Here is a 23,409-nt window from a genome sequence, read left to right on the forward strand (position 1 = left end):
CCGCCAATGCCCGATGATGGAATCGGTTCACACAATGCACTAGACCACTCCCTTTCGAAATCACCATCAACGTCTGTATCCGATGAATCACTATCAGGAACAAGACCTTCGTCAACCTCTTCATCGAAACTATCAGTACGCCACGAGGGATCATACATGTCATTGGCAGGAATCACATCTGAAGGCATTGTTAGTGGGGGTGTTGGTGGTGGGGGTGACACATGCATATCTTCCGGATTGACTAGCGGCTCCCTGTTAATGTCTATGGAGTAACTGCAAAGGACAGAATGTTGAGTGCTTGCCTCTCCACCAGTGTTTAGTTCTGCATACAATTCGATGTATGAGGATTGTCCATGCTGTCGAAATGCGTCAACTACTAACGAGATATCTTCATCATCCACAGCAACCCACTACACCGGGTTACCGGAGGCTCATCTAGCAATCAATCGAGAGAGGGATTGACCTCGTTGTAATCTCAACTTCTTGTATATTATTTTCTTTAGGTCATTATATTTGCAATGGGGGCTCATGCGGAACATCTTTGTATCTCCTTCAAACACTTGACCGTTCGGTCCAAAATATCTTCTCCCATTGTAATATTAAATGGCGATTAAATCATTGGTACTCTAACTCATTATGTCGTAAAATTACAAAGAACAAGCATTAATAACTGAGGTTTTATGAAAAAAAACACCAGAATAGCAAATTGCATGTGGGAGGGGGATGAGGGGTATAAATAACGTTGAGTTCGCTATAATGGCCAGCGAACTGTAACTGTCGGCAGGTAGTTCGCTGTCTCATGCAGCGAACTAGTAGGGAGCTGCCAATGGCACCAAGTTCGCTGCAGGGTAAAGCGAACTTGGTCAGATGCTGCCACTTGGCACCTAGTTCGTTGTTCCATGCAGCGAACTAGAGGGGTGGTGCCACGTGGCACCTAGTTCTCTTGGACCCTCAGCGAACTAGGTGCTTGTCAGACACGTGGCACACCTAGTTCGCTGCATGTGACAGCGAACTTCTCCAATGTGTCAGCATTAATTGCAATCAAGTTCGCTACTCCACGGAGCGAATTTGGTGTCCACCAGAAACATGCCACATCAGCAAACCGAGTTCGCTGGGCACTGTAACAAACTTGCCGATGTGGCATATTAAGAAATAACGTTATTGGCGTGGCATTTGGATAAAATACTTGGGGAACAATGACATTTTGGTCACTGTTTCCATATATATCTATGGCAGGGATGATGACTTTTAAACAAACGTTTCAGACTTAATTTGGAGAGTGGATTTTTACTCACCAGCAACTAATCATTCACTTTATTCTAGTAAAGCTACATGCGATTTGTTTTGCGTTCCTATTCGTTTACCCTTTTTATTTTTATAATAAAAATATATGTGATATGATGCTTCTAATAACTTTCGTGAGTGATTATTTATTTAATGACCTATGAAGCAAAAATAGATCCCTTTTTGTTTTTATTCTTCGTTGAAGGTGAGGAAAAAATATATGTTACTAGAATTTTCCTCTAAACCTAGGTTCGAGATTGAGGTTTCCCCATTCCCTTGTTTTTTTCCATGGGTTGTAAAAGTGGGGTAGCCTAGCTAGTGTTTGAAAAAATGTTGTTACGAAAAACCCATATGTGTATTGAATTTAAGGGTTGTAGTTAAATGCAGATAAATTCTGGATAACAATAATAAGCATTAATGATAACCACACCTATTAATGAAAATAGGTTCATCCAAATAAAGTGTATTTTCTCTACATAATAAGAAGTTGTAGGAACTAGGAGGCAACATTTTACTGATTTTAGTCTATTTCAAGCCCAGCATGCAACCTTTCTCACTTTCTGCGTTATGACACAATTTCAAGGTTGCTTTTGTCATCTTTCCGATGACGTAGCTACCTAGCTACCTTTGTGCAACTTTAGTTTCTGTCTCATCTTGTGCAGAAATAGAATGCATTTTGATATGAGGGAAGAGTTAGGATGGAATCTCTTTGTTACTGTTGTTGGTGGAACGTGAAGTACATTAATCTATTTTCTATCTTAAGTGGGTTTGGGGTAAGATCTCAAACTGTACTATCACGTCTCTCTCTCACGTTACAAAGAAGCGGAACAGTAACTAAAGTGTTACGTTTGGACAAAAAAATTACCAGACTGTCACGCCAACAGTAAATTTTGTCAAAATGCCACGCGGCAGTGTAGCGAATTATGTATGCAAGTAATTCACTACACAGTGTAACGAAATACGCCACGTCAGAACGCATAGAACCAAAAATGCCACGTGTCAAATTTTGCAAAATTCGCTACATAGGGTAGCGAATTTCTCAAAATTTGACATGTGGCATTTTTGGTTCTGACGTGGTATATTTCGCTACACTGTGTAGCGAATTACTTGCATGCATAATTCGCTACACTGTGTAGCGAATTATGCTGCGTGGCATTTTGGTAAAATTTACTGTTGGCGTGGCAGTCTGGTAATTTTTTTGTCCAAACATGACAAAATGGTCACTCTCCCCGAAGAAGCTGCTCCTATATATCTTGTTTTACTCATATGCCATAACTATCAAAACAAAGTCATTCCACCTCCGTTGCTCTTGTAATCCCCACAAATAGCAGCTTGGAGATTTGTACGCTTGTCAAACATTCCTGATAAAGCAGAGAGTTGGTCCTAATTATGTTAAACTTGTACCACAATCTAAGTACTTTATGATTTGGTGGTGCTCTCCCATGGAGGAGGATCAGTTTATAAATGCCATAGAAGATGATATTCGTGACCTATTTGATAGAACTTGTAACTTGAGATTTTGTCTTCCAAGTTTACCAGTACCTTGTAATGGCAACTACCAAAAAATAATAATAATAATAATAATAATAATCATACAATAATGACTTAAATATGTTTTTGTCCCTGTAAATATACTATAAGTTTGATTTTGGTTCCTATTTAAAAAATTTCTTTTCCATATGTATTTAAATAAATAATACTCAAGATAACTTCAGCAACCACACACTCCAGGTACAGAGGAGTGACAGGCTATCGAACAATAGATAAAATTGCAGTGAAGGAAAGATAACACCAGGGAAAAGGAAAACTTATCACAAAGAACACAACCCACATTTTCCCTACATTCTCTGTTTACCTCACCATTTGTATCACCTATCATGTTTCCTGTGGCTGCCACTGATTTATCCACCTAAGCTTTTATGTATTGGGCTATGTCCTTTATATTCACAACACACCTAGTAAACTGTTTGCTTGCACAGTTGCACCTAATTCAATCTAACCAAGAGTTTTAGAACCCGAAATTACAAAATAATAAAAAGTAGAAAGATTATTATTATCAGATTCACAGGCCTATAGGTAACTCTTCATATTGTAAATGATAGCACCTCTCTTTCAATTACTTCATGCTACAAAAATACAAGAATCAAAATGAAACGGGAAAAATATCAGATTAACAAAAGATATTACATAGTCAATACAGTTTTTTTCTCCCCAACCATCTTTTTCTCATAACTAGTCAAGAGCTCAAAACAACTAATATTTCCTTTTCCTAATTTTGGAAGTCATTGAACGGACAATATTATCATCAGCTTGCAGTGTCTCCTCAAGAATGTCTATGGACTCGGGCTTCGTGAAGTAGGTGAAGAGGAGGTAGATACCATCCAAATAAGTGTTAGTCTCTCCTGCCTTGTTTTTCTTCTTGATGCTATATGCTAGTGGAATAACTCCTCTGTTAAAAACCTCTACATACATGCCACCTCCAGCTACAAGCAGCTACAAAAAGATAAATTATATTCGTAAACAATTTCCAACATAGTGTAAAAAAATTATTTCACACAATTCATCATCTTTATGGAAAAAAAAAAAAAAAAAAGTACTTCTTCAATTTCATCAACATGTATTGCAGCAATTTGAGTTATGTTGTAAGTTAATTATAACCTGAAATGTGATTAGATTGCCACCTTTCATACCACACATAAATACAACCTACTTTGTTATCAAGCTTCAACTTCATCAGAGAATGATCAATTTATTATTTAAAAACCCCACTGCCATATTAAGAGGGTCTTCATATTGAAGGGAAAATTATCAACATAAATTAAACGCAAATGACTACTGCTTACAACCACACCCACTTTAAAGGAGCTTCTCTTTTAAATTATTATTAATTTTATAACACTTAAATTTAAAATATTTACACTCAAATAAAAAAGATACTGTCATGCCAGATTTTCTCGAGACAATTTAAATGCCAAATGTGAATACCATTTTTAGTGCTCACAAAACAGCAAAAATGGATGAAATAACTGACAATCAGGGATTAATGATAGCATAATGAATCTTAACATATAACCAGAGCCTGCCCTTAAGGCACATTTGACTGATCAAGTACTCGACCCTGGGTAGTGCTCTACTAGGTCTTTACTACATATTATTTTGCGCATTGTTTCACTAAAAAATAATGGCAAATAACCAGCAGCCTACAGTGATATAGCAGATTTTCTTCCCATGAAAGGATAAACACTCAGCACAATCATATTCAGTAATGGCTCAAATGTTCCTTTCTATAATAACAGGCAATGGAGTCTTAATTAAGTGAGTTCAGCTTCCAAAATATGTCCAGAAACATAAAGGTTGTTGCATGGGAATAAAAAAAAAGTTTAGACTTAGACAAAGCATGTATTCAGTTTTCATTTTCCTCTTTTTACAGTTAGTGAAATATCATGCATCCACAATCTTTGCTGAATTCATCATTATCCGTACTCGACTAGAACATCTAGAACCATAAATGCAAAAATGAGTGTACTTCCCCATGCCCTCCTCCCGGGGCTATACATTTCAATCTGCAATTATTTCAGCTTTGTTTTCACTTGCAGAGTCAGTTCAGTTTGTACTCAAACATTTCTCATCCATCAAAATAAAATGAGAGAAAAAATGCGCTTTCTTCAATCCATGATAAGCAAATACTCGAGAGCAATTCTTGCCTATAACATTCTATCCCTCCTCCCTCCTACCCACATACATGTCAGTAACAAGGTCTAGAATCCTAGATATTGTATACATGGCTTAATTTGAAGATAATTATTCAGCTCTTCATAAAAAAACACATTGATAATAATAGGTCACCGCTAACCATTTTGTAGAAAAGATGATACAATAATGACACAGTAAGTTTCTATATCAGAATGTTCTGTAGCTTCAAAAGGAAATTTAGAAGTTAAATTTTTTTCAATTTAAATTTTGAACAAAGAGCTAATTTAAGAATGAGAGATTTCTTTATGTACATGGCGCAGTGTATGGTAGCACATTAAGCAGGAGTTCCAAGATTTGGGCCAAAGAGATAACCAAAATATTAAGAATGACAGAGCAACCAACACAAGGTGACAAACCTACATGGGGAAGTAAGTTGGAGTTTATGTGGAGATTCTGAAAGATAGTCACAAACCTTATGCATTTTGGAAGGTGAGAGGATAAAACCATGTTAGATTGGAATTCTCCAATCTATGATATCTACCCCTATTGACATTTAATAACAAAATTTTCTTCTATCTCCCCGGTTGGCACAGAGGAGACAAGCCCCAGTTTTGTCTGGGTTTTAGATATCTTTTACATATCCTTAACCCTCCAAGCATCTCCTTAATGCTACAGCATAATCCTAAGTTTTTTTTTTTTTTCCCTACATGCTATATGAATTTGGAGGATTCAATTAGAATTATATTTTGATTTTTGATTCTTTGGGAAGGAATTATTTTTAAGGATACTAAGGAGTTATTTTAGATAATTATCATAAAATAAAAGTCCTACTAGAGTACTGTATGCAATAATCAAGTTTTATAATGCTAATAAAATAACTTGCTAAGTGTAAAACAAGATACAACTCATATTTTTATTATTAATGAAGAAACCAAATCCATTGCTAGCATTTGTACATTGTGACAGGAACAATGATTACATACATATATATATAAAAATGTAAAATGAAAAAAGAAGCAAAGAAAACAAGTTCAATTTGATTATCCTAATTCATCATATGTTTTAAGTTGAAAACTTTAAAAGGGAAAGAGAGAAAGAAAAGGTACCTCCTCGTACTTTTGGGTGAGTGAGAGTCGCTCATCCTCAGTCATGTCGGGTCTCAAAACCGCCATTGTTTCGTAGGGTCTGAGACCGGGCGGGCACTGGGGCTCCTCCACAGCTGGTAATTCGGGTACGGGAGAAATCGGGTCGTTCTCCGACCCGAATCCGGAGAAGTCGAGGGTGTCGACGTTGACAGAGACGCTTCTCTTCTTTTGGTGAGTAAATGAAGGAGAAGAAAATGGGAAGGAACAGGTTGGCTTTGGAATGTTGAAGTTGGGGCCAAAATAACATGAGAGAAGAGGAAACCCTGTCATTGAAGAAGATGCCATTGCCATTGGAGAGGAATGTTGCAGCTGTTACTCTCTCTCTCTCTCTCTCTCTCAACAATGAATCAGTGTATACACCAAATTGTGATTTGATACAGATAAGGCAATCTGCAGAGTATGCAACCGATATTGGTTTGTTGGAGAACAAATAAAAATAGGGGAGAACGAAATAAAAAAAAACTTAATTATTGTAATTTATATTATTTCAAAGAAGCAGATTATATTTACAAATTTTTTTGTTTAAAAAACTCTTACAAATTATACTAAGTACGACAGGTCATACTTTAATCATCTAGTGTACACCGGTCGTACTTAGTGTAATTTGCAAAAAAAAGTTTGTAAACCGATCTTATCCTTGTTTTAAATAATGGGTTTGTTTTTTTCTTTTTTAAAGTATCGTAATTTTTATATAAAAGTTAAATATTTTTTATTGGTCATAATTTATTTATTTTTATTATATTTTCCGTCAATTCATTAATTATAATTTAATATAGTTTAAGTACGATCAAATTCATACAAAAGTTGCTCTTAAATTTTATTTTATTTTTGGTTAAAGTTGCTCTTAAATTTTTTATTAAGAAAATAAAATTACTTAATACTTGAACTAGTAATTATCAACAATATGTAACTTTTCTCCTTGAATATCTAATTTAAAAACTTAATAGGATACTATTTTTTTATGGGAATATCACTAGAGATTTCTACAGAGTAATAGCAATAACAAGTAAATAGAAAAGATAGAGAAATGAGGGATCAAAGATCCCTTTATATAAGGTGTTGGAGATTCTTTTAAACTGTGTAAAGTGTGATATCATAATCATCTTTAACTTTGTGGCCCTGCTAAGTGTGATGCTGCGTGACCTTGACATGTAAAATGTCATGTGTGCGTGAAAGGCGTGTAGGACACGTATACAAGGGAGCTATGTACTCCATATGCAAAGAGAGGGAGGCTTTATCGGATGGCCAGAGGGGTCAACTTGGCAAGGCTATTCGGCCGATCTAGAACAGGTATATACCTCGTTGTCCAAATCCACCATCTCATTCAATATATCCATTGCATCTTTAACCGAGTACAGGTCCTTATTCATTATAGTAGTGTCAGAATGAGCAATATTATAGCGGCATTGGTGTTGTTTAGACTTCACTAGATCTAGAATGGCCTGACATGCCACTTATAAGAGTTCTATAACTTACCTCTTGAAGCTTTGATCTTGTTAAATCTTCGACTCTTAACAATTGAAGGTCCCTCCTTACAAGTTGTTCCTTACTTCAGCCACAAATCCCTACCTTTAAGTTCCTCACTTGCATGCCAAAAGTTCCACTACCTTAAGCTGTAACTACTTCAAGTTCAAGTTGAGATTGAGCTCAATCGAAGAGAAGAAAAAAGAAGATGAAAGGGGGGAAATGGGTTTGTGGTTGTAGAGAGAAGAAGTAATGGATTTGCTCAAGGAGAAAAATGTTTATGGTTTGGTGAGACAGGGTTATTTTTCGGCAAAGAGAAAATAAAGAAAGTGAAGGTCTAGTTTTTTTTATTTATTAATATTCTTTCTTTTTTAAGAAAAAAAAAGAAAATAAATGGGTCTTACATTACCCCTCCCCCTGCCCTAAAAGAATTTTGTCCCTAGAATTAGGGCAATTGCTATTTTAAAACATCGGAATTTGGCCAATCTAACTCTAATCTTTTGGTGCTTGCCTCACTCAACCTAAAATCTCGATTTACCAACTAAGGAGTCTTCTAATACGATAATTGTTTCTTTATTCGAGGGAGTGTACATCCTAAACCAAACAATGGTTCACAATATTTCTTCTTACCTTCATTATTAGTAAACCAGTGTTTTATACAAGCACTAGCCAATAGCAACAAAAAGGAAAAATAACATAAAAGCAAAAGGAATAACAAATACAAAATAACAGAATAACAAACTCCCTAATTTCCCTCACTTGTCTAACAACATACTAATTACCCATACGTATCATTCCATACCTCTTAACAAGCACCTTGTCCTCAAGGTAGACTTGCCAAAAAAAATTGCAAGTAAACACACCAAGCAAACACTCTTATAAGGAAGTGGATGGCGGGAGCCGAAAAATTCAGTAAGGCCATAATAGAGGAGAAGGATTCCAGTAAAACATAGCCACTTATCACTATCACCAGAGCAGCCACAAGCTAGGAAATAATCTTTGGACAGGACCAAACAAAGAAAGGGAATGAGTGCAAGGGGGATTTGAACTGATTGAAGAACATTAAGCCATTGATTCAAAACATATAATGAGTCCTCAAAGGTATTAATATGAGAGCAACTATCATGGTTGGGATGATTGCACAACTTCGATAATTAATGTCCTCATCCGTTTTTTTAGCCTTAAATTCAGAAAACCTCCCATGATAAATTGTCCAGCATATGTATGATTTTGTTTGAGCATTTACACACATTTTAATCATATTGTGCCTTAATAACCCGGTTTCATGTCTTTGATTTGCAGTTCCAGGTATGAATGGCCAGCAAAATGAACAGCCTAGCTTCATGGCTGCCCTTAGCCGGGGTAAGAAGGATGCGGTCATCGACTTGACAACCAAAAAAAAAAAGGCTCCTAACCCGAAGGCCAAGAAGCCTTCTGCTGCTGATATGGGCACCCCCATCCCTATCGGCGATAGGGTCAAGGGAACCCCTGTTGATAGGGGCGCCCCCACCTCTACTCAAGCTTTGATCAAGACCCATGCTCCTCCCTCCGCCGCTGGTCTTACCAAGCATGCCTTATGGCAATCCGGGATCAGTGGTGATCTCTGTGATCCGTTTGCCCACCAGAGCATTTCTTTAATTCTACTCCCTTCACTACCTCTCAGGTGAGAGAGTTAGAAAATATGGAACTTAATTGTATGAAGATGGCTACGATAGAAAGGCCTTTACTTTCTTTGAAAAACAAGTATCTTCGTACCCTCAATGAGATGAATGCATCCCGGGAGGAAAGGGCCAAGACGGTTGCCGAGTTGGTGAAGGTGAAAGAGGATTTCACAACCCTTCGAGATGACAATACTAAGACCGTTGCAGAGCTGGCGAAGATGAAACAGGACTTGACATCCCTTCAAAAGGATCATAATGACCTTCAGTATTTGCATGCATGCAACTGTCAATCTTTGAAGGATTTTAAAATTGTTCATGAAGGGGTTGAAGCCAAGTTGAAAGAAGCCGAGACTGATGCCCAGTTTTACCGGGGAGAGCTTGAAAAGTCGGTTGTCGGTTCTTTCAACAACGCACTGAACCAAATTAAGGTTTTCAATCCTGGATTGCAGTTTAATACTACCGGCTTGCATCTGAAGGCCTACATCAGCAATGGTCAGATCATTTCTCCTCCAGAGTCCCCTGCTGGTGATTCATTGAAGGTGATCAAGTTAAGGGAGGTGAGGAGGTCACCAATCAAGCTCCTGTCAAGGTGGGTGATGTTTAGATGGAACAAGTGGAGACCCCTGCTGAATGAAGGACCGGGATGCCGGTTTATTTTGTAATTTTCTTTTTCTGGGGCTTTTGAGCCCCTTTTGGTTTTGTCGTGAATATTCCCGGTTTTCTTCCGGTTTCCTTTCTTAATCTCTAACGATTCTCCATTTATTTCATGCGTTTGGATAATTTTGCTTTTATACTGTCGTTTTGTATTTCATACACCCTTGATAACTTAAACGTATTTTTCTAAGTATTTGAGGTTTATCAGCTTGCTGAATTGCTTGAAGTTCTGGTGCTTCCCAATACTTGTAAGAACTTAGCATTTTCTTGATTTTGATAAACAAATTTTGCATATTTGTTATCTAGGTTTGTAACTTAGTCAATTTTCTAAGTATCTCAAACCCTATTCAAGTTTTTTTCCATCCGAGATGGATTATTTTTGCAACTTAGATATACGTTTCTCGAGTTCTTATTTATTGACCTGGCCGAGGTCAAGGCATATCATACAGATTCTGTTTTTTGTCATTCTTCATGACGCATGTTTCTTTTAACTCAACGTTTTGTTAAGTCAGCATTGATGAAGGTGATCATTGTCATCTTCAATCATTACTTGGGTTTTGTAACCCGGTTCTATCCAATGCAAAGACAGTATTGTCACATGTCCTATTTGGGTCTTTCAACCTTAGTAAGGAGCATTTCTACTTGATCAGAGTCACATGACAAAATGCACTTGTATCTCAAATTTTATGTTGATGCATCGTAAGTTTGTAAGGATAAGTTTCAAAAAAAACTCCTTATTTATTGATATCAAATGCGTTGATTACATGAATTTTCCGATATAGTCGGGTTTAGCCAATCCCTAAACAAGCAAAATAAATCGCCTAGAAATTGAGAATACTTCAAATATTCAGACTGTGGATCCCGGATTTAACTGTAATACATTTTCAGTTTATCCGCATTCCATGTTCTCTTGATAGCTTTGCCTTCTGTCGTTTCCAGAACATAGGCTCTTTTTCCAAGCTTTTCTTTAACCCGGTAAGGGCTTTCCCAGTTTGCAGCCAACTTTCCTTCTCTGGCATTCTTGTTGCCAATATTTGTCCTTCTGAGTACCAGGTCATTTTTCTCAAATGCCGTTGGTCTCACTTTTCTGTTGTATTTGGCTGCTATCAGTCGCTTGGTTGTCATTTTCTGGCAATGTGTCGTAACTCGGACTTCATCAATAAGGTCTAGCTCGGCTGCAAGTAACTTGCTATTCTATTCTTCTTTTTGTTTGATAGTGTTTATCCTTCTCTACGAAGGTTCCCCTATCTCAACCGGGATCATAGCCTCACATCCATAGGTAAGCCTGGAGATTGTCCTGTCATTGTTTGGGCGCTTGTTCTGTATCCCTTAGAACAAAGTATAACTGATTAACCCAGCTTTATTTAGCATATTTCATTCGTTTTCTGAGCCCATCAATAATTACTTTGTTCGCAGCTTCATCTTGCCCATTTGATTGAGGATGTTCCACAGATGCGAAACAGTGTTTGAATTTTAAGTCTTTCATCAATTCTTGGAACCTTCTATCGGTAAAATGGGTTTTATTATCTGTTACCACCTCAGCTGGTATTTTAAATCTGGAGACAATGTTTCTTTCAAAGAATCTTTGCACACGAGATGAGGTTATCATGGTGACGGGTTCTGCTTCTATCCATTTTGTGAAGTAATCAACGGCTACAATTAGCCACTTCAGTTGTCCTTCAGCCGCTTTGAAAGGTCCCAGCAAGTCCATCCCCCATTTGTAAAAGGGCCATGGAGCCGAGATGTACTTCAATTCTTCTGGAGGTGAAAGAATTAACCTGGCGTGTTTCTGGCAGCTGTCGCATTTTCTAACATGCTTTGGAATCAGTTTCCATGGTTGGCCAATAATATCCTGCTCGAAGGGCCTTTCTAGTCAAAGTTTTAGCCCCCATGTGCTGGCCGTTGATTCCTTTATGTATCTCAGCTAGGACATATTCTGCTTCCTTCGAGTTCAAGTATTTCAGCATCGGGGTGTGAAACCCCTTTCTATATAATTGATCCTCCACTATTGCATACTGTGTTACATCCCGGATCAGTTTTCTTGACTCCGCTGGGTCTTCTGGCAATGTCCCTTTTTCGAGATATGCCACTATTGGCTGTCTCCAATCATTTGCCAAAGTGATTATCATCACACAACTCGGTTCGGCTATACTTTGTTGGACCTCGGTTCTGTGGTTTCCTAGATTTTTAGTACTTGCTAGTTTGGACAGGATATCAGCTCTGCTATTCTCCTCTCGAGAGATATGAGTGATTTTTACTTCTTCAAACTCGGCCATGACTTCTTTGACCTTGGTGAGATACTTCATCAGCAGAGGTCCTTTGACCTGATACTTCCCCTCAATCTGAGAAGTTACCAATTGGGAGTCACTAAAGATTTTAACCTTCTTAGCCCCATGCTCTTTAGCTTGCATCAATCCGGCTATTAAGACTTCATACTCTGCCTAATTGTTTAAAGTCGGGAAGCTCAGGTACAAGGAGTGTTCTATTGACACCCCATCTAGACTTTCAAGTAGGATTTCGGCTCCACTCCCTTTATCGTTAGATGATCCATCAACGTAGACCTTCCAAACATTTTTTTCTTGTTCAGTTCCCGTGTCAACCAAGGAGAGCTCCATTACGAAGTCGGCCAAAGCTTGTGACTTGATGGCCTGCCGGCTTTCATATGTTATACCGTATTCAGAGAGTTCTATTGCCCAGTTGGTCATCCTTCCATCTAGATCTGGCTTGTGCAAGATCTGTCGTATGGGTTGATTAGTTCTGACTATTATCTGATGTCCTTGAAAGTATGGTCATAGTCTTCTTGCCGTAATAAGCAAGGCAAATGCCATTTTTTTCCAGCTTCTGGTACCTTAATTCGGGTCCTTGTAGGGCCCTGCTGACGAAGTAAATCGGCTCTTGGCCTTTGCTCGTTTCTTTAACTAGCACAACACTTATTGCCTCTTCTCTAATAGCCAAGTACAAAATCAGGGTATCTCCTAGTTCTGGCTTGGTCAGTATTGGTGGGGCTGCCAAGCATTTCTTTATTTTGTCGAACACAATTTTGCATTCAAGGTTCCACTCCTGCACAGCTTCTTTTTTTAGCAATTTGAAGAATGAGAGGGCATTCTTGGCCGACTTAGGTAGGAACCGGGTTAAAGCAGCCAGTTTACCCGTCAGTTGCTGAACCTCCTTCTTGCTCTGAGGAGCTTTCATATCATGTACCACTTTGCATTTGTCGGGATTTGCCTCAATTCCTCTATGGGTTAACATAAAACCCAGGAATTTTCCTACTGGGACTCCAAATGCGCATTTTACTAGGTTCAGACGAATACGGTAGTCTCTGAGTTTCTGAAATGTTTGTTCCAGATCCTGGACATGATTCGCTATATCAAACGACTTAACAATCATGTCGTTTATGTACACCTCAATGTTTTTGCCGAGTTGATCCTCGAACACCTTATTCGTCATCCTCTGGTATGTAGCCCCAGAGTTTTTGAGCCTAAAAGATATCACATTGTAGTAGCAATTTTCCCTTTCAGTAATAAATGTTATTTTTCTTGGTCTTTCGAGTACATTGGGATTTGATTGTAACCGAAATAAGCATCCATGAATGATAGCAATTGGAATCCAACCGAGTTGTCGACTAGCTGATCTATGTTGGGCATAGGGTAAGAGTCCTTTGGACACACCTTGTTTAGGTCTGTATAGTCTGTGCAGACCCTCCATTTTCCATTAGGCTTTTTTACCATAACGACGTTGGCGAGCCAAGTCGTGTATTGGACTTCACGTATCAACCCGGCATCAAGTAACTCGTTGACATATTCTTCTAAGAATTGTTCCCTTTCTGGCCCCAGTTTTCTTTTCTTTTGTGCTAGTAGCGCTGATCTGGGATAAATTGCCAACTTATGACAAATTTTGGATCAATGCCAGGAATCTCAGATGACTTCCACGTGAAGACATCCGTGTTGCTTTTAAGGAATTGAATTAATTCTTCCTTGACACTGGGATCAATGGTCTTACCAATTTTTGGAAATTTATCGGGTTCTTCTCCCAACATAAGGTCTTCCAATTCTCCATCAGGTTCTGGTTTGGGGATTGCTTCTTCCCTCATATCCAATTCAATCATATTAACTGGTTTACTTGAATGATGAGGGATTACCTTTTTCTGGCTTTGTCTCCTGGACGAATTCGAGGTGGACTCAGGTGTTTGCCTTCGTTTCCTTTAACGGATACAAAGTAACACTCTCTTGATTCTCTTTGATCCCCATGAATAGTGATGACTTCATTCTTGTTGGTTATCATCTTTATCTTTTGATGCTTTATGGAAACCAACTTATCCCATTTATGTAGGGTTGGTCTCCCAAGGATGATATTATAAGGAGAGGGAAAATTGGTTACGATGAACCTCACACGCTCTGATTTGAACGCTTCTTTGGTCCCTAGGGTTAACCTGAGATCTATATAGCCTTTAGGAGGTGTGTTTTCTCAGTTAAAAGCTATTAGAGTTGTCTTACAAGGCTTGAGATCCTCCGCATCCAAGTTCATCTTTTTGAAAGCCTCCCATAGTATGAAAATCTTTTTAATCTGACAATTAACCAGGGTTTCAGTGATGACTAGACAATCAACATGCCCTGGCAAGACCCCATGCATATCCTCCATTGTGAAGTAGAGTAAAGGGGGATCTGGCTTATTGGGGTCCTCTTTAAACTTTGGACAATCTCGGATCGAGAGTATCTCTCTGAGATATTTTCGTCTGGCACTTACTGTATATTCCCCCTTCTGAGGGCTCCACTAATCACATTGCAGTCGAACTCGGCTTCTGGGAATTCGTCATTGTTGGAATCACCTTTTTGATTTTTATCCTCTTTCTTTTTCTTCTCAGGTGTTGGACTGTTGCTTCTATTTCGGCTGCCAGGTTTCCTCTTATTGTTTTTGGATCCCTGCGTCTTAATGACATATTGACGCAAATTTCTTTCTCTGACAAATTTTTCCACAGCATCTCTGAGATCCCAACAATGATCAGTTGTATGCCCCGGTCCATTGTGGAAGGCACAAAATTTGGACTTATCCAAGCCTCCTCTGTCAAATATGGGTCGGGGTCTATCCACTTTTTTCATGTCCGTCATTGTCACTTCCCTCCATATTTGAGAGCGAGACGCATTCAACGGTGTGTATTTTTCATATCTTCCAACCTAGTCTCTATCATCTGGGATTCTCATGCGGGAATCCTTCTTTTTATTGCCAGTTCGTTCTTTTTCTCTCGGGGCTGGGCTTCTCCTTCTTGGACTTATCCTTTTGTTCTCTTCCCCTTGCGCATTTGCTATCTCCATTTATTCGAGTTCTAAATACTTCTTTGACCGGGTTCTTAACTCCTCTAACGTCCTAACGAGATCTTTATAGACTGATTTCGCTGGTCTAGATGATCCATTCAACCCGGCTACAATGAGATAGACGTGGACATTTTCCTGCAAACCCGGTACTTGCAAGGCCGCATCTTTAAACTGGTTCAGGTACCTCTGGAGTGTTTCTCCGGGTTGCTTTCGTATTTTTCCAAGTGCGAACTCAGACTTTGGATGTTTTTTGCTTGTCGCAACATTCAGCAGGAACTTTTCTCTGAATTCTTCAAAAGATCAAATGGAGTTTGCAAGTAGGGTTGAAAACCATGCTTGAGTAGCCCCAGTTAAGGTCATAGAAAATATTCGGGATATGATTGGTTCATCAATTCCTCGGATATACATGTCTGTGTCGAATGCATCTATATGGACTTGAGGGTCATGGCTCCCATCGTACTTCGACAAGTATGCCGAGTCAAATTCCTCTGGGAATGGAGCATTTAATATTTCGCCAGTAAAGGGGCTGTTATTGTATTTCCCCATGCTGTACTTCCTCCTGTAAGCACCGAGTTCAACGTGTCCTCTGACGGGTTGCGCATCTTTGTTAAGATGTGCCCCATCCCTGTTTCTCGGCATATTCCCTCCTGTTGAAGCGTTCTGGACCAGAGGTTTCCTGTTCGCATTCTGGTTGTTCATCCCATGGCTTCCCAAATTTGGGCCCACAGTAGTTCCAGTATTTTGCCTTCCCTGGATCCCAACCTCCGTAACCCGAATTTGATCGTCCAGGTTATGATCCCTGTTCTGGCCATTGCCATCTCGGTCCTTGAGCCCCTATGCTCCCAGTCCCCTAAGCTCCAACAAGCGTTGCTCCATATCTTGCATTCTCCTCACATTTTCCTCCTGAATTCTTCTGAAGTCTTCTTGCTGTTGGAGGTTGTTGTTATTTTCCATATCTTCCATCCGTCGCATAATTGCGGCGAACACATTTTGAGAAAGACGGGAGTCAGGACCTGCATCCTTCACAACGCGGGAAGCAATGTCCACCAGAAAGAAGGGGAGGCGGAGCTGGGTCTGCAATTCGGTTGCGGGGGGGCTGGCGTGGAGGCTGTATCTGAAACATCCTCACTAACATGGACCGCATCATAGTCCACATCATAGTTATGCCTGATTTATATCTTAGATTGTCCCTTGCTGGGCCTGTTAATCAATGGGCCCCTTATATAAGTCCATAACACATCCCAATGGAAATCATAAGAAGAATCATGGAATTGGCTGACCACATAACTGCAAAAGAAATATCTAGTCTTATTATAATAAAATAATTCAACTTTTCGACCAGTCTTCGATAACAATCAGGACTAATAAGAGGTTCCCAAGATAAAAGCTTGCCATTAGGATCCATTTGTCTCTGACCTCTAACCTCTAACTTTGTTTTTTTTTTTCTTTTTTAAAGAACTTTTACATATTTTTTTCTTATTTTCTTATGACATATTAAAGGTGGACACATGTTAGCTATTAAATTGCATACAGCCCAAACCGAAGTCCTATCCAAGCCCATTTGGTCTCATCTCACACGGCGTTTGGTAGAGGAAAAAAAAAAATTTTATCCGAAAATCTCGATTTTTAAAAATATAATTTTTACATTTAGTTTAATATCCAAAAATTAAAAATTTAGAAAAATTCAATTTCACGAAAATCTTATAAAAAACCTTGTACCAAACGGCCCCTCAAAAAAACATTATATTACCTTGCAATTACCCGTCCCATATACAACAGAAACTCTCCGACAATCAGACACTACCATTCTTCCACCACACATCAATACCTATAGTGAGCATTCTTATAAGGACACTCAATGGGCACACTGATATAATCAGCCTGTGTTTGTGTAAGCTTAGTGAGCTTACCACCAAGCTTCCCAAGATGAAGTGCAACCACCTCCTCATCAAGTTCCTTAGCCAAAACATAAACTTTATTCTCATACTTACCATTACCCTTCTCCTTCCACAACTCAACCTGAGCAATAACCTGGTTCGTAAATGAACACGACATCACAAAACTTGGGTGCCCTGTGGCGCAACCCAAGTTCATTAAACGACCCTCAGCCAACTCAATAACCCCCGAATTAGTCTCAGGAAAAACCCATCTATCAGTTTGAGGCTTCACCGTCACGCGCTTCACGCTAGGGTAATTCTCAAGCCCCTGCATGTCAATTTCATTGTCGAATTGACCAATGTTGCAAACAATAGCATTGTTCTTCATTTTCCTCATGTGTTCAACCATTATAATATCCTTGTTACCCGTAGTTGTAACAAAGATATCACCCACTGTAACAACATCTTCCAAAGTCAGAACATGAAAACCTTCCATTAATGCCTGAATGGCACAAATAGGATCAATCTCTGTCACAATCACGCATGCACCAGCTTGTTTTAATGCATCAGCACAACCCTTGCCAACATCACCGTAACCACGCACAACAGCAACTTTCCCTGCGATCATAACATCAGTGGCTCTCGTGAGTCAATCTGGGAGAGAGTGACGACAATCGTACTGTTAGTATTTGGGTGTCCTAGAGACAATCTTATGATTAAATAAGGACATAAATGTAGATCTTTTTAATATTGTCGCAAATAAATAAAAGCACTTTTTATCTTGTTTCATAATTCTGTCTCGATATTAATATTAATATATTATGAATAACTTGATAAACCCCGAGGAATAAAATAGGTATCTCTTGAGTATCTGTGATGAGATCACAATCATGAGGATTCAAGAATACCAGATGTTTATTCCTAATTTTATGTTCCTAGTCTAGAGATACTAAGAATGGGGTCAATAATCTCGGGTAAGACTAGCACGACTTATCTATTTGTATATGGATACAAGGTATAGACCTCATGTGCTACAGATATGGAGATGTCTTAGCTAAAGTCATGGGTGGACCTATAAGGGTATAGCTCGCACTGAACGGACCCACAAAGAGACTTTATGAGGAACTCTCACAGAGAGTATCATCAGAGTAGTCCCTTTATATTTGGGTATGTCTTTCCTAAGACCAGAAGTTATTACCTAGACTGTGTTCTAGAAGGCATGCTTTGATTGTGCACCTCGTCTGCCTGAAACATGGAGACTCATAGGTATACTGTTGGGCTTGTCCTGAAAGAACACAGGGCTAGGGTGATAAGCTGAAGGAATTCGTAAAATCTCTGTGAGAGATTAGGTTATCTGTAAACCGGAGAAATCGGGATGACATTTACAGGGACTCGGGAATCTATGCATAGTAAAAGAGATCATGAGATGATCTGCCTTTAGAGTCTGTAAATTGAAGATTCCCTAATTTCGAATAAAGCTTACCCTAAACCGCAGGGGTTGATACGCTTCCTTACCCTAGGTTTTATGGGAAGGTAACCGAGACGAAAGGAAATACGTACGGCAACCAAATATGTTTAATAGGATGGTCAAATCATTAGTCTAACTAGTTCTGGGGCAACAAAGCATTGCTAGTGCTTTGTGTTGTCATTAGATGGGTTGTGGGCTTATTGGGCCTAAGCCCATTTATGTCAGTGGCTAAGTTAGACCTAATGGGTCACACACAAACACCTAATTGTCTAGATGCTCTAGCATTAAAGGTATTGAGCCTAATAATAGTTATTAGCCCAAGAAGTTGTTTGGAACTCCACCTAAAGGGGTAGAGGGCGCATGGTTCATTTTAATGGGCTTGGATAGTCCAAGACATTACTAATTAATTTAATTAGTTAAATTAATTATCAAACATTTAAATTTTGAATTTTGGAATTCGAAATTTGAATTTTGAAATTTTGAATTTTGAATTTGAATTTCGAAATTCGAATTTTGAATTTGAAATTTGAAATTTGAAATTTGAAATTTGGATTTTGAATTCGAATTTTGAAATTTGAATTTTGAAATTTGAAAATTTGAATTTTGAATTTGAATGTTTGAACATTTGAATTTGAATATTTGAATGTTTGAATTCAAATATTTGAATTTGAATTGCCTATGAAAGGTTGTTTCATAACAAAAGGATAAGATGAGATCTTGTTGGAACAAATCACTAGTATCATGAGAGAATCTTTTGGACAAGATCCAAGGCCATATATGGCGCTGATTTGGGTTATTGGTGAGCAAGATTTGCTCATCAAAATCAGCTCCAGAAGATTCAGTCAGTTGGGAGAAAATCTGAGTGAGTTGATTCAAATTTGAATGCAACTACTCAGATGTATCTGGTCACCTTTTTGGGCTATATGGGGCGCACCATATAGCTGATCTTATGAAGATTTCTGATCAGAATTTTGAATAGGTTTTGAACCAATTCTCAAGAGAATATTCTAGGAGCCTGTTAGCAATTTTTGAAATAAAACAGCTCCACTTCTCTCTCTCTCCTATCTGGCGCCTAATGATCAGATTTTTAGGAGAAAAATCTGATTGGTATTTTATTTTAAATACTCTCCTCTTATGTGCCTAAGTAATCAGTTGTTCCTCCAAGGGTTTTTCTGAAAACCTAACCTATTCTCTCCTCTCTCCTGCGCCACTTGTGAAGCTTTCACATTGAGAGCTTCACTTTTTCAAACACTTTCACCTAGCCTCCATCTTCACACATAGAGCACCTAGCAAGCCTCTTTGTGATTATCATCCGGTGGCTTCACAAGAAGGAGTTCTTGCACCTAGACGAGTGGGTGGTGTGGATCAACGTTAGAGGGTCTGAACCCTTCAGACCTGCCTTGATCATCTGGTGATTTCACAAACAAGGTAACATCATGCTTTCCTAAAGCATGATCTTGATGTGCATGTATATTCCGCAAAGAAAAATTTTGTTTTTCCCTCTTGCATGCATCGGCCTTCAAGGCCATTTCGAACTTTCAAGTGGTATCAGAGCCCGGTTGCTTTACCATCGACGGGTGATGGTACCTTGTTTGTAATCATATTTTTCACGGTTAAAATCTCTTTAAAGGTTAAAGATTCAATTTTTATGAATGGATTCTAATTTACAATACTTTAAACGGTTAAAGTTTTTGTTTTTATGAACATGTTATTTCGAATGCCATGTTCATGCATCCATTCATATTCATTGTTGTCTTTTTCTTTATAAAAGTTTTAAAAGGAAGCACCTTTTTGAAGGGTGGAGTTCGACCATGAAAGGTGTTTTGAACACCTTGATTGTTTTCTTATTTTTTCTCCATGAATTGTTTCATGACCATGCAATAAAATTTTTTCAAAAATTAATCTCATATACATGAGTATATGGTTCGGCCATTAAGTGTAGATGGCTATATGCATGATTTAATTTTGTGTTCTTTGAGAAAGAGTCCACAAAATTAGAATTATATTAATTGTTATATAATTCTGCCAATTGAAAAATTAAGAAAAGTTTTAAATTTTAAATATGTTTTGATAATTAATTGTTAAATATCAAGACATACGTGAAAAATATATATTATGTGATAATATTTTGTACTTATGAGTTGTCTAACATTTCAGGTGCAAAAGAGGAAGGGGATGGTCATGGTGCCTGGAATTTGAAATTTCAAATTTAAATTAATGTGTAATTTTGGGCTCTTTTAAAAGAGATGTAATTTGAATTTCAAATTTTGTAATTTAAATTTTGTATTTTATTTGTCCCTCCAAGATGTTTTGGAGTTTCTTTAATTGTAATTAGAGAAATTAGGCTAGTGGCGTATAGACGACAAGAAGCCGAGGCTTGAGAAGCAAGATGGACAAAAGAGCGAGCACCATGACTATCTCAAAATAAAACTGTTTTATTTGCATGTATGTTATTATACGACTAGTATGCATGAGATAAAGTATCGCGATATGTATGCTTTATGACTTATGACATCTAGTATGCATGAGTTGGACTAAATCGCGTTTGTATGATTATTATGCAAGTCCAATTGCGACTAGTTTAAACCGTTAGATGTATGACAAAGGTAACGACTAGCATGATAATATATTAATGCATTTGATGAGACTTAATAAACCCTTAATAAAATGAACCCTTAAAAGGAATAAAATTATTAAGCGCATGATTACCTCCCACCACCAATATTACTCAAAACTCCTCTAAATAGTGGTGCTCTACAACCCAGTTGGGACCCACTGTTTCGTTGAGTAAGAGTAGTATTAGAAGTGTAAGACACTTAGGGTGCTGGTTAGTGCTTAACTGAGACATAAGCTGCAGGCCCAGCCGGGCTTATGTGCTTAGGGTAATAGTGCTAGGTTGGTTGCATGAGATGCACCACTAAGTGACAAGGAGTTGTCAACCTAATGTTAAGAAAGTGTATGAGATACCATTGATAAAGATCAATCCATTATTTAAATTAATCTTGCGGTCTTAGATGGGGGTTAAAATAAATAATCGCATTCTTAATCCCACTAAGGTAAATTCTAAAAGTAGAATAACCCTAAGTCAAAAGGAAGGGTCATTGACTTAGATAAAATAGTGGGAGGGAGAAAATTATTTAAAGTCTTTAATAATTTGTTTTTACTACATGACCGAATATTAATTAATTTTATCTTTACATTTTTCAGTTAATTAGTATGACTAATACACTGTCACTACGCTCCATACTTGATACGAACAAGCTGACCGGTCCAAATTTTATGGACTGGTATCGGAACCTAAGAATTGTTCCAAGGTCCGAAAAGATTGCTTACGTCCTAGATGCTGAATTACCCGTAGATCCTAGGGAAGGGGAAGATGGGTTCGCGGAATTTGATTTCGAGGCCCACAAACAGCACATGGATGACATTGTGTTGGCTGTTTGCATCATGTTGGCATCCATGTCGCCTAAACTGCAAAAGCAGCATGAGCATATGGATGCTCCCTCTATTGTCTTACATCTCAAGGAGTTGTATGACATTAAAGGCAGGCATGAGAGGTATGAGGCCTCAAGAGAATTGTTCTCTTGCAGGATGTCTGAGAGCATGTCTGTTGGCAGTCATGTTCTTAAGATGATCGGTCTGATTGAGAAGCTAGGAAATCTAGGCTTTATCATGGATGCCGAACTAAGTAATGACTTAGTGCTCACCTCACTTCCACCTTCCTTTAGTCAATTCATCATGAATTACCACATGCATGGGATGCAAGTGAGCTTGCCTGAGTTGTTAAGTATGTTAACAACTGCTGAAGTGTCTATCAAGAAGGATAAGACACAAGCTCTTCTGATTGGTGGGCCTAGCAAGGCCAAGGGTAAAGGTAAGGGGCCTGCTAAAGGTGACTCCCTTAAGCCCAAAGGAAAATCCAAGAAGAAGAAGGGAAACAAGAAGGGTAAGAAAGCATCCAAGGACAAAGGCGATGCTGAGTGTTTCCATTGTGGCAAGAAAGGCCATTGGAAGAGGAACTGTCCAGACTACCTGAAGAGTGTGAAGGACAAGAAGCATGGTGATGCTTCTACCTCAGGTATTTTCATGATTGAGATAAATTATTCATGTGCTAATCCTACTTCATGGGTATTGGATACCGGTTGTGGTTCTCACATCTGCAATATGTTGCAGGTACTTAGGAGCCCAAGGAGATTGGAGAGGAACGAGGTGGACCTCCGTGTTGGTAATGGAGCAAGAGTTGCTGCTCATTCTATTGGAGAAGCCGACCTCATTTTGCCTACGGGTTTTTTTCTGCATTTGAATAAATGTCTTTATGTTCCAAGTATTTCTAGAAACATTATTTCAATTTCTTGGTTAGAATGTACCTGATGAGATATAAATCCGAAGCTTTCGAAAAGTTCAAAGAGTTTAGGAATGAAGTAGAGAAACAAGTGGACAAGATAATTAAGACATACAATGAGATCGTGGTGGTGAATATTTGAGCCATGAGTTCAGGATTATCTAGAGAATGGGATTTGTCGCAGAAGTTTTATTGCTCCTTACACACCACACAAATGGTGCTTAGAAGAGAAACAGGACCTTGTCTAGACATGGTTAGGTCTATGATATAAGTGAGACTCGCTTCCAAAGTGAATGGGGATATGCCCTGGTCCAAGGACCTACTTTTTAATAAGATCCATATCTAATCTGTCAGACCACACCATGATATGGAATAAGTCACCCCAACCTGAGTTCCTCAGGGTATGGGGTGACGCCAGCTTATGCAAAGCGTTGGCATTAGACAAGCTAGTGCTAAGAGTACTAAATGTCTATTTGTGGGTATCCCAAAGGTACTAAGGGATACTACTTTTA

The 23,409-nt window shown here is 38.5% G+C and overlaps 1 protein-coding gene and 1 pseudogene across 1 annotated transcript; both read right to left on the reverse strand.

Moving 5' to 3' along the window:
* Positions 1-3,353: 3,353 nt before the first annotated feature.
* On the reverse strand, positions 3,354-6,526 carry LOC133299935 (small ribosomal subunit protein bS6c). Its single transcript, XM_061499427.1, has 2 exons — positions 6,084-6,526; positions 3,354-3,777 (listed from the first exon to the last, which is right to left on the reverse strand). The coding sequence occupies exons 1-2, from the start codon at positions 6,411-6,413 to the stop codon at positions 3,538-3,540; spliced, it is 570 nt and encodes a 189-aa protein (XP_061355411.1). The 5' UTR covers positions 6,414-6,526; the 3' UTR covers positions 3,354-3,537.
* Positions 6,527-17,031: 10,505 nt separating this feature from the next.
* Positions 17,032-17,766, reverse strand: LOC133299934 (adenosylhomocysteinase-like; annotated as a pseudogene).
* Positions 17,767-23,409: the final 5,643 nt, after the last annotated feature.

Source organism: Gastrolobium bilobum, unplaced genomic scaffold (assembly GCF_033153095.1).
Source record: "Gastrolobium bilobum isolate Gb01-03AN ecotype WA unplaced genomic scaffold, APGP_CSIRO_Gbil_v1 utg6164, whole genome shotgun sequence".
NCBI classification, from domain to species: Eukaryota; Viridiplantae; Streptophyta; class Magnoliopsida; order Fabales; family Fabaceae; genus Gastrolobium; species Gastrolobium bilobum.